At 59.5% G+C, this 11720-nt stretch overlaps 1 protein-coding gene across 1 annotated transcript; it reads right to left on the minus strand.

Moving 5' to 3' along the window:
* Positions 1–1919: 1919 nt before the first annotated feature.
* LOC138723318 (cell division cycle protein 20 homolog) lies at positions 1920–9949 on the minus strand. The gene is made up of 11 exons (XM_069862266.1): positions 9932–9949; positions 9690–9807; positions 6061–6209; positions 4906–5002; positions 4416–4544; positions 3847–4043; positions 3405–3499; positions 2972–3203; positions 2737–2862; positions 2449–2566; positions 1920–2098 (listed from the first exon to the last, which is right to left on the minus strand). Exons 1-11 carry the CDS (start codon positions 9947–9949, stop codon positions 1920–1922), a joined length of 1458 nt encoding a protein of 485 aa, XP_069718367.1.
* Positions 9950–11720: the final 1771 nt, after the last annotated feature.

The raw sequence follows: 11720 nt of genomic DNA on the forward strand, positions 1-11720 counted from the left end.
AGCAGAGAAGATTTTAGCTCTGTTTCTCCTTCCAGCAGCACGTCTCGAGGAAAAAGGGTCATTTGATAAGGCCTCCCAAACACTGATTCATACAGACTGCTCTTAGTCTCAGCTCTCGGCTGTAGCCTTGTTCTTAGCACAGCCAGTACAAGAGCTCGAGGCCACCACAAAGAAGTCTCCTCACAAATTTTACCCTTTTCCCTCTGCAGAGTTTGATTCACCCTTTCCACCTTCCCACTACTCTGGGGGCTCCAGGGCGGGTGCAGGGCCCATTTTATTCCTCGGACTCGGCTCAGCTCTTGTACAATCCCCGCCAGAAAGCGAGGACCTCTAGCTGACAACAGACCTATGGCAATTCCAAACCTTGGTCAAATTCCCTACAAGGAGGTTTGAGTCACCTCTCTTGCTTTGACGGTGCTGCAGGGCAATGCCTCTGGCCAGCCTCAAAATGTGGCTCCTGGTCCCCACAGGTCCCGGGATCCGCCCTGTCTGGGCAGCTCAGAGAAATCTCTCTGCCAGGGATCACCGGGGGCATTTCCTCTGCGAGCAACTCCTAGGGGAGGGCGCTTGAGAGGGACGGGATTATTTTTCAAACAGATTTCAGGCCTCCCCACAATGGATTTAGCAAGCCTGCTCATCCTCACGCTAACTACTTGTCCCCTTAAATCATCGATTACAGCCTCTGCTCCCCAGTGAGTTTCTTGATGCTTTTTCTCAATGAATTTTAGCACTACCAGGGAGAAACTACAGCCTCTTTTGTAGGGGTCACCATCCACCCCCTCTCGTTTGCTGTTGCCCTCACTGATTTTGCCAGTTCCAGATCAGCATCGCTAGAAATGGCACTTGAGAGGGACGGGATTATTGTTCAAACGCATTCGCATCCCCCCACAACGGATATTCAGATCCCTCTCCACAGAAGGGATTAATACCAAGATACCTTTTCCTGCTGCCCTCGAGCTGCTCGCTCTGCCAGTCCACTACATACCTTCATCGGGGACTTTCCCACCCGAGGAGCCTTGCGATGCATTAACGCCGCTTCTCTCTGTTGCCCGACGTCTTCCCGCAACTGCAGGATTTCTTCTCGGTGCTTGACGGGGGATCCTCGTGCAGTTAACACTCCTCTTCCTTTCCACGTTGCCCCACGGGCACGGACCAACCCCAAAGCGTATTTGGAGGCCATCCATCTATTTACCTTCTGAAAGCTGTCCTGATTCGATAATTCCCCTGTTACCTTTACCCCTAGAAAGGCAGCTGCATTTCCTCCCGTAGCTCTTTTCAGCTCCTTGAATCAGGAGCACCGGTGTCGCCGCTGCCCGCAGGCCCTGGCCACCCCCGGCTCACGTTATTCAATTCCTTAGAAAAGGACCCACCGGTCCCCACACGAGCAGCCCTTCCCCAGAGGCCTTAAGGGCCTTCTAGAGAGCCTTTACCACAAGTCCGTCACGAGGTATCCCCAGGCGACACCATCAGCCGTTCCCAGGAGGTCTCTCAGCTCCCACACGCCTCTGGGCTCGGCGGTTCGGCAGACGCTTCCCTGCGATCGCTCCCGAGTCGCTGACGTCCCAGCCGTCACCCCAGGGCTGTCTCTGTGAGCAGCACGCAGGGCGCAGGGCGCTGCAACCTCCTCGGCACGCAGGAAGGCAGGGGACCCAGGCTTGGAGACCGTCCTGCTGGGACACCGCGGGACTCGTCCTCCGCATCCACGCTGGGCTTGCTCCCATCAGCCACGGCCTTCTCTTCCAGCAGACTCCATAAAAAAGACAAAGGAAAGCACTTGGTTAATTTTAAAACCTTAATTAACATTTATTAACATTTAAACTACGTACAGGGGAAACCATTGAAACTATGTACAGGGGAAACCATTGAAACTATGTACAGGGGAAACCAGGTTTCCCCGCTCCCCCCCCACCCCCATGCCCTCATCGTATGGCCTGGCGAATGAAGCTGCTCTGGACTATGTCTGCCTTCTCTCTCTCCTTCTTCCTGATGGGATCCACCGCAAAGCAGCGCCAGAGTCGCAGCGTTTCATCCGCAGCAGCCGAGGCCACTGTTTCGCCATCGGGGCTCAGAGCCATGCTCAAGACTCTCGCCGTGTGACCTGAAGAGGAGGTGTGCGCTCAGGGACGGGCCGCTCGGCGCACGCCCCGCTCCCTCTGCTTCTGCCACCACGCTCACATTTACTGCGTGGGCCCCGGGAACCCCAGCAGCTCGCAGAGCTGGCCCCGCACCGGGCTGCAGCAGCAGGAATTCACAGCCCAGGCGGGCATTTGCACCAACAGCGTTCCTTCAGCAGCCCCCAGGAGGGCCTCCCTCGAGCAGCACACGCCTCTGCTCAGCAGCCCGCACCAGCCGTGCTCCAGCTCGGGCCACCGCTCCGCTCCACCCAAGGATCACATCTCCTTCAGCCGCCAGCAGCCCTCCCTGCCCCAGGCAAAGGGCCCTGCCTACCTTGCAGCTCAGTGACCTTGGACATGGCTGGATACTTCCAGATCACCAGCTGATTCTTTGCGGAGCCGTGGCCCGAAATGAGCTCCTTGTAGGTGGTCGACCACACGATGGAACAGACCTGGCAGGAGGCGGCAATGCAGGGAAGACAAGCTGCTCGTGCCGATGCTCAGCACCCCGAGAGGAGCACGGCCCCCTCCTCGGCCCTGCCTCGGGGCCTCAGGAGCCAGCAGCTCCGCTCAGGCGTCCCACCACAAGCTGTTTACATCCAAGCCGACGCTCACGTCTCACCTGGGAGCGGGCATCGATATTGCCCAGGCAGGTGCCAGAAGACACGTTCCAGAGGCGGATGCGTTTGTCGCCGCCTCCGCCTCCAGTGGCCAGAACGCTGGGCTGCCACGGACACCACGCCACAGCCTGCCAGAAGAGGGGTCAGCCTGAGGCGTGCAACGAGCACCCTGCGCGCAGGCAGTGCCGCACGGCTGCCTCGCACACAAACGCGAGCCCACAGCTGCCCCGCGCTCACCTTGACAGCACCCTGGTGCTGACGGAAGCTCTGCGCTGGAGCAAATCCTCCACGGCCCCCCTGGCTGCTCGGCCAGATGTTCACCACGTGGTCGTCACCACCACTGGCGAGGAAGCGGCCGTTTGGAGACCACTTGAGGCCACACACCTCCCGCGTGTGACCAGCAAGCGTGGCCACCTGGTGCTGAGCGACTCTGACGTCGTGGTGCTGGATGCAGCCGCTGCGAGCCCCGCTGCAGAGAGAAGGCTCACAGGGTCAGGCTGCACACAGTGCTGGGAAAAGCCATCCTGGCGCTGGGGCAGGACGGCTGCACCTGCCGCAGGGTTTCACACCGGTGCTGCCGGCAGATCCGGGCTCTTGGCGTGAGCCGAGCACATCCACAAGGATCTGCACCAGCTCCGCTCCGCCCTTCCAACCCCACCCACTGCTTTACCTGGACAGGATGTAGCTGTTCCAGCTGAGACACCCGACACGGGACACGTGGCTGCTCAGCGTGCGGACACGTTTCCGACGCTCCACGTCCCACAGCTAGGGAAGCAGAACAACAAGTTCTCCAGAGGGCCAGGAAACACCAGCCCCGTTGCTTTGCCCTACAAACCGCAGCGCGCAGGCTCTGCCATTCAGCCTGCTCACTCTGGGAGCAGGGAACAATTTGTATCCCCTGCCCGCAGAACGGAAGGAGAACGCCAGGGGTCAGGAACCCCAAACCCAAGCTCTGCCTCACTGCCGCAGCTGCTCACTGCCGGAGGACATCTCCAGCCCACACCAGGCAAGTCGGAGCGCGTTGCATCCTTCTAGCGCCAGCCAAGCCTTCGTCCCAAGGCCCCACAGCTCCAGCAACCCCTAAACAGCTCCAGCTCGACTCCTGCACTCACCTGGACCTCACCGTTGCTCAAGCCAACAGCCAGGCAGCTGCCTCCGTTACCCCACGACACAGACGAAACGTAATCAGCTATGTGCTCCGTCTCCATGAGGTTGATGATCTCCCCAGAGACGTGGTGCCACAGGTAGACAGTGGTGTCCAGAGCCAGCGCCAGGAGGTTTTGAGAGCTCCAGTCCAGGAGATTCAGATCTACAGTTTGGAAGAGCAATGCAATGCAGGCCACCCTGCGCTGCCCTGGAGAGCCCTGCCCTTCACCGGTGCTCATCATAGAATCATAGAATAACCAGGTTGGAAGAGACCCACCGGATCACCGAGTCCAACCCTATTCCACCTCCACCAGGTATGCGTGTCCCCCAGCCCCAGTCCAAGCCACCTGCCCAGCACTCGGGACCACTGCTCCTACAAGGCTTCACCCCAGAAGTGGTCCATGCCAGCCCGAGGGCAGAAGAGACCGAAACAGCCCAGGCAGAGCTCCAGTCCCTCAGACCACGCTGGCCTAGGAACCGCACTGCGCTACACAACGATCTCAATGCCCAGCACGCGACATCGCAGCCCACTTACAATAGTCATCACGGATGTCTGGGGCATCCAGGACCCCCTCTGGCGCGCAGGGAATGTATCTGCCCTTCCTCCTGCCGCACCCAGGCATCACCTCGTGCCCGCAGAGCGCTGTGACGTTGTTCTGAAAGCCTGTGTGCAGAGAAACACTTCTGTTAACCGGAGGTCCCGTTTCCTCCCAGCTAAGCCCTGCTCACCCGAGGAGAAATCCCTCCCGGGGAAAATGCAGCCCTGAGAGCAGAGCCACGCTCAGAAGAGTGCAGGGCGCTAACGGCACTGCCGGGGTGAACTGCTGAACCAGCTCTGGTAAATCAGTTCTCTGGAGCTGTCACACAGCCCCTCAGCCGCTGGACACCTAAGGATTAGGGAGAGCCCGGTGTGCACAGCAGCTCCCAGAAGCCGGTCGATGCCTCCAAATGCGGAGCCTCTGTGCCGCTGTTCCCCTGCCCAGGGCTCTCCAGCCGAGTCGACTCACCCAGAGCCTGTCCCTCACCTGCCGCAGGGCTCGGAGCCTTTCCACTGAGGCTCAGGATCTTTGCCTCTTCCACATCGAAGCCGTTCAGCCTCACTGCCCAGGCTTTCTGGCGCGCCTGTCAAGGCAGGTCGAACAGGACAGGTGACCCCAAAGCGACCAACGGAGGATTCCATCCCATCTACGTCACCCTCGCTTTGAAACCCAAAGACCACGAGGGTCGGCCCCCTCCTCTGTGACGGCCGCTGAGGACCTCGTCTCTCTCTTTGCCCCCGACCCTGGACCCGCGTGTTCCTGACTCCAGTTCCTGAGCTCAGCTCCCTCCTGGCTGTGGAGCCATTCCCTCGATTCTGCTCTGCAGGATCTGTGGTGACGTTGAGTCATCGAGGGCGCGATCTCAGATATTTGTGTGTATATATATTACCACTCCTAATAAGATCAATAACCGTTATTATTATTATTATTGTAATTTTAATTAAAGCTGCGGTTTTAGTTTCCAACTCACAAGTCTCATTCCTCTCATTTCCCTTTCCCCCTTTCCAGGGGTAGGGAGTGGAGGGATTTGGGAGCGCAACTGCACGGTTTTAGCTGCTGAAATCAGCCGGGCTGGGGCTAACCCGTGACACAGCTCCAAGGGTTTTTTCCTCAGACACCAGCAAGCTCTCCTGCTCACATTTGAGCACAGAAGAGCGGCCAGGTCAGCGTCTCACGGCCAGCGGACACAGCCACAAGGAACCAAATGCTTCCTACAGAGATTTCAGAACCCAGCAGACACGTTCCAGAGCGGCTCCCCACGCAGACATTGTGCTGGAACAGCTCCCGCCAGCAGTGTCCCTGGGCACAGGCTCACAGCCTAGGAGCTCTGTACCCTGGGCCGATGAGGCTTTAAAACGGAGCAAAGCTGTGTTTGGCTCCCACAAGGGCCAGAGGCTCTTCCCAGGGACACGTCCCTACAGAACAGCTTCGCTCAGGGTCCCGCGTCCCCGTTCCATTCCCAGGCCCTACAGCTCCAACCTCATCCCCGGCTCCTCAAGGGCAGAGCTGGAGGCAGCGGCGCTCGGGGCTGTCAGCCTCACGCAACCACGCGACACAACTTACAGTTTGCTTCCCTGGGAAAGGCCGCGAGGGCGTTTGGGAGGGAGCAGCGCAGTCCCTGCAACTCAGCAACACGCTCACCTTCTTGGTGGGTGACACCAAGGCAGGGTCCTGCTCTTGGCTCAGGAGGAACTTGGCCACCTCCATCCTCAGAGCGCGACGGCTGGGAATGTAGCGATCTGGCCGAGCGGTCGTTTGGCTCCTCTGCATTTTGGATCCTCGTTTACCTGCACTCACATGCATCAATATTGTCTGACAGCTACGCAAGAGCCCAGAGGAGAGCCTTCCCGAGGCAGCCAAGCCGGCGCTTTGCCACATCCCCCCTCGCAGACGAGCGGGACTCCCAGCGCTCGTGCCATCCAAAGCCCAACTCGCTCGTAGCTCTGCCCCCCGTCTAACGCACCAGTTAGAGGCTGCCGAGCTCTGTGCCCCCGGCCTCCAGAGCCCCTCGGCTCCCCGCACCCCCCTCTGCCACCGCTCCCCGCTCACCGGCTGCGCCGCACCACATCGCGCTGGAGCTGCGGCTGATGGGGCTGAGCCCGGGGCTGAGCTCTGCCGGGCCTCGGGGATCGCCGGGAGCGGCTGCAGCAGCACCGCGGGGATCACTGCAGGGATCGCCTTGGGAATCGCCTCGGGAATCGCCTCGAGAATCGCCTCGGGAATCGCCTCAGGAATCGCCTCAGGAATCGCTTCGGGAATCGCCTCGAGCGGAAGGGTCGCCTCGAGCATCAACTGCACGTGGGACGCAGGCGAGGGCGTCAGCGCAGGCAGCAACGGGACTGGGCTGCAGCCTGGCTGCCAGGGCCCTGGGCTGATCCTCAGCACCCTCAGCACTGAGGCCTCCTCTGGCCCGGCCTCTCCCTCTGCCCCCCTTCTCCTGCCCCCTCCCTCTCCCCTCTTTCTCTCTCTCTCCCATCCCTCCTCTCCCTCTCCCCTCTCTCCCTCCCACCCTGCTCTCCCTCTCTTCCCTCCTCCTCTCCCTTTCTTTCCTTCTGCACAGCTCCTCTAGGACCCCCCAGAATCCCTTTAGGAACCCCCCAGGATCCCTCTAGGACCCCACGAATCCCTCTAGGAACAGCAGAACCCCTCTGGAGTCCCCCAGGACCCCTTTGGGACCCCCAAACCCCTAGAGGGAACCTCAGGAATCCTCTAGGCACCCCCGCAAGACACCCATAGGACACCCCAGAACCCCTCTAGGGACCCCAGGACCCCTCTGGAGTCCCCCAGGACCCCGTTAGGACCTCCTAGAACACCCCGGGGACCCAGAACCCCTCTAGGGCTCAACAGAACCCCTTTAGGGAACTCCAGGCCGCCTCTCGAGCTCCCCTGCAACAAGGTGGGGATCAAAGGGGAAAAGAGCGCCCCCCCCAGCTCAGTGCCGCCGCCGTGTGGCCGCATCGCGGTACTGCAGGAAGGGCTGCAAGAGTCTCTTCCACAAGCTGCTCCTTCTCCCTTTTTCCCACCCCAATTCCCCCAGGCGGGAACCCCAGACGGGTCCTGGGGGGTCCTGCAGGGGTTTTTGGGGTTCTATAGGGGTTCTGTGGGTCCCTAGAGGGGTCCTTGGCATCACTAAATGGGTCCCGAGGCTCTAGGGGGCTCCTAGGGATCCCTAGGGGGGCCCTGGAGGTGGTGGAGAGGTCCTTCAGGGGGTTCCTAGAGGGGTCCTGAGGAGTCCTAGCGGGGTCCTGGGGGGCTCTAGAGGGGTCCTGAAGGACATAGAGGCATCCTAGTGGTCCCTAGAGGGGTCCTGGGGGTCCCGAGACGGGGCCGGGGGGGGTCCTAGATGGGGCCTGGGGGGCTCCAGAGGGATCCTGGGGGTCGTGGAGAGGTCCTGGGGGGTCCCTAGAGGGGTCCTGGGGGTCCTAGATGGGTCCTGGGAGGCACGTGAGGCCACTCCCCTTTCCTCCTCCCCCCTCTCCCCCCATTCTCCCCCCCTGCCCCTTCTCCTCTCTCTCCCCTTCCCTCCCCTCCCTCTCTCCCCCTCTCCCCGCCCCTCCCCGCCTCCCCCGGACCCGCCGCTCGCTGCCTCCCCCGGACCCGCTGCCGCCCGAACCTCCGCGATGCGGTTGGGGCTCCCGCAGCCCCGACGGCGGTTGGACCCGCGCGGACGCGGCTCCGATTGGCTGGGGCGGGGACGGGCCCCTCCCATTGGCTGCGGCGGGGACGGGCCCCTCCCATTGGCTGCGGCGGGGACGGGCCCCTCCCATTGGCTGCGGCGGGGACGGGCCCCTCCCATTGGCTGGGGCGGGGACGGGCCCCTCCCATTGGCTGCGGCGGGGCCTGGGGGCGGGGCTAGGGCGAAGCCCTAAGGGTGTTGGGGGGAACTGGGGGGCTGGAGGGGGAAGAGAGTCGTGGGGGGTCAAGGTGCTGGTGGGGTTTACAGGGCCCCCTCTAGGGACTCCAGGACCCCTCTAGGACCCCCAAAACACCTAGAGTGAAGCCCAGAACTCCCCTGGAGCTGCCCAAGCCCTCTCTATGACCCCTCAGAACCCTCTAGAGACCCCAGAACCCCTCTAGCAACTCCTCAGGTCCCCTCTAGGATCCCCCAAATCCCTCGAGGGACACCAGGACCCCTCTGGGGCCCCCCAGGACCCCTTCAGGACCCCCAAAAGCCCACAGGGAAGCCCAGGAATCCTCTAGGCCCCCCCCTCCCCCAGGGCCTCTCTAGGACCCCCCATAACCCGTGTAGGGACCCCAGGATCCTTATAGGGAAGGCCAGGACCCCTCTGGAGACACAACTCCCCCCCTCCCCAGGACCCCTCTATGGTCCGGGGAAGGTCATAGAAGTATCCTGGGGTGTTCTAGAGGAGTCTTGGGGGTCCCTAGAGGGGTCCTGGGGATCTTTACATGGGTTCTGGGGGTCACTACATGGGTCTTGGTTGTCCCTTGAGGGGTCCTGCGGGGATCTAGAGGGGATTTGGGGGTTCTTAGAGGGATTCAGGGGGGCCCTGAGGGGCCCTAGAGTGGTTCTGGGATCCCTAAAGAAATTCTGCAGGTCCTTAAAGGGGCCCTGGGGGGGGTCTTAGAAGGATCCTAGGGGATTCCAGAGGGGTCTTGGGGAATCCCTAGAGGGTTCCTGGGGGTCCTTAAAGGGGTTCTGGGGGTCCCTAGAGGGGTGCTGGTTGTCCCTGGAGTGGTCCTGTGAGGATCTCGAGGGGACTTGGGGCTTCTTAGAAGGATTCAGGGGGTCCTGGGAGTTCTTAGATTGGTCCTGGAGGGTCTAGAGAAATCCTGTGGGTCCCTAGAGGGGCCCTGGGGCTTCTTAGAGGGATTCAGGGTATCCTGCGGGGGCCTAGAGGGCTTCTGGGGGTTCTAGAGGGATGCTCGGGGGTTCTAGAGGAGTCCTGGGGTCCCTCGAGGGGCTCTAGAGGGGTCTCGAGGAGCCTTAGAGTTATTTGGGCGGTTCTGGGGACCCCTAGAGTCATCACGGGGGTTCTGGAGGGGTCCTATGCATCCCTAGATGATTTCTAGGCATCCTTAAAGGAGTTCTGGGGGTCCTAGAGGGGTCCTGGGGGCCCCTAGGGGCCTGCTGCATGGTTCTAGCGGGGTCCCATAAGGCTCTAGGAAGGTCTTAGAATGATTCAGGGGGTCCTGGGGAATCCTAGAGTCATCCTGGAGAGTCGAGAGGCATCTTGGGGGTCTGTAAAGGGGTCCTGGAGGTGCTAGAGGTGTCCTGGTGGTCCCTAGAGGGGTTCTTGACATCACTAAATGGGTTCTGGGTGGCTGTTTAGACGTCCTGTGGGTGCTGGTGGCTTTAGAGGGATCCTGGGTGTCTCTAGAGGGGTCCTGGTTGTCCCAAGAGGGGTCCTTCGGGGCTCGTGAGGGACTCTGGGGGACCCCGTGGGGGCCCTAGAGGGCTCTATAGGGGTCGCTAGACGGGCCCTGGAGAGGTCCTACGGGGCCCCTAGAGGGGTCCTGAGGAGTCCTAAAGGGGTCCTGGGGGGCTCTAGACCTCGCCCAGTCCATCCATGCCAGAGCCCGGGAGTTGGATCATAGTCCTTACCCTTCACGGACACGCAGGACAGAGTGAGATTACGCAGGGAGATCGTTAAGAAAAGATTTTATCCCAAATTTCTTGTGCGGTTAGTTCTGCAGGCGCTTTTCTTGTTGTGTGTGTCTATCATGGGTAATAGAAAGTGTGATCGGTGGTGGGAAAGATACAGGAAGAGAAGGAAAGAGAAAAGGTTTAAGGAGCAGACAAGACACTCAGAGATGCGTCCCGATCCAATATCAGGGAGGGTTCTTAAACGATCCCAAGAGACCAAGATTAAGGCACAAACGAGGTCAGATGCCGTACAATCTTGTGAGCTTTATTTTAACAACTGACAACAGCGACAGGACAGAGAGGAAAAGAAAGGAAAAGTTAGAACCCCTAAGCAAGAAGACGGTAGAGATGCGGCTAATTACCACCACCACGAATCCAGCGATGTCCCGTTGGATCGGTCTCGGTGCAGGTGATGATGAAGACACAGCCACGGGGTGATGATGATGTTCCAAGCTCCAGGAAGTCCGGGGAAGGCACACACAGCAACACACACGAGGTCGAGTCCACCAGCAACGAAGAAGCAAGCAATGAAGGAGTCCAGCACCCCGAGCCTGCCGAGCAATGGGGAAGTCAAGCACCCTGAGCCCACCGAGCAATGGGGAAGTCGAGCACCCCGAGCCCACCGAGCAACGAAGAAGCCAGAGGCTCCCCCATTTATCGCCCCAGTCCACGGTTTCCCCGAATAGTCCAACCATTTTCAGGAATGCCCAGGTGCCACTTGGTAAGCGCACTTCGGGTGGATGTCATGGTTTTTCCGTTGGGGACAGTTTGGCAGCGCTCACGAGATCGGCTCTTCATTGCAATAAAGATCCCTTACGAGATCGTGGGGGCGTTGGCAGCGATGTTGAGCCAAAGCAGTTCAACGGTTACGGCCCCTTACACCGCCCCGTGGCTCAACATCGCTGGCTTCACGGCGGTGTGAAAGACAGAAGGACAGAGAGAGAAAAAGGCCAGAAGAATGCGCAATACAACAACAAACAAAACGTCCAGCAAATATTACAATCACAAGCATCTTCTTGACAATATCCTTAACAAATATTACAACCTTAACAAATATAAACATCTTACAAACCCACAAGTCTTATCTTAAAAACTACTTAAGCCTACAAAACCGTAACATCTTATCCTAAAACTAATCAACTCGACAAAGCTTCAACATCTTATAAAACAGTTTTAAACCTCCGATTCGTTGACCGTCGGTGCCTCCGGGCCCGCCTCTGATGCCTCCGACGAGTCAGCACGACAACACAATAGTTTACATTGCGGACATTCATGAGGAAAAAATACACGTATACAAAGGCAAAACACGAGAATCAATGCTATAACGCTAAGGGTATAAACGATGGGGACTAACACCAACATTTTTAAAGAAAAATACCAAGAAGCGTCTGAGGCCCTGGCAGTCCACGTGGTCACCGCTTCGCCCGATTTGGAGGTCGCATGCGCAGTGGGAAAATCCCTTTCCACACCTCCTTATAAAGCGATTTTAAGGCGTAACGCGCATGTGCTGTTTGGGTCTAGAAACTTCTAGGTGGTTCTATCCTAAACTTAGAAAGAAAAAAAAACCTCTTGCAGCCCTTCCTGCAGTACCGCGATGCGGCCACACGGCGGCGGCACTGAGCTGGGGGGGCGCTCTTTTCCCCTTTGATCCCCACCTTGTTGCAGGGGAGCTCGAGAGGCGGCCTGGAGTTCCCTA

The sequence above is a fragment of the Phaenicophaeus curvirostris genome, chromosome 8 (genome assembly GCF_032191515.1).
Source record: "Phaenicophaeus curvirostris isolate KB17595 chromosome 8, BPBGC_Pcur_1.0, whole genome shotgun sequence".
NCBI lineage: Eukaryota > Metazoa > Chordata > Aves > Cuculiformes > Cuculidae > Phaenicophaeus > Phaenicophaeus curvirostris.

Bases quoted from the DNA above. Each gene is read 5' to 3' on its own strand.
- LOC138723318 (XM_069862266.1), bottom strand. The intron at 6,210-9,689 runs ATTTAGTGATGT...TGCATGTGAGTG, and splicing joins TAAACAGCCACCCAGAACCC to CAGGTAAACGAGGATCCAAA. The intron at 5,003-6,060 runs GTGAGCGTGTTG...CTGCCTTGACAG, and splicing joins TGGTGTCACCCACCAAGAAG to GCGCGCCAGAAAGCCTGGGC.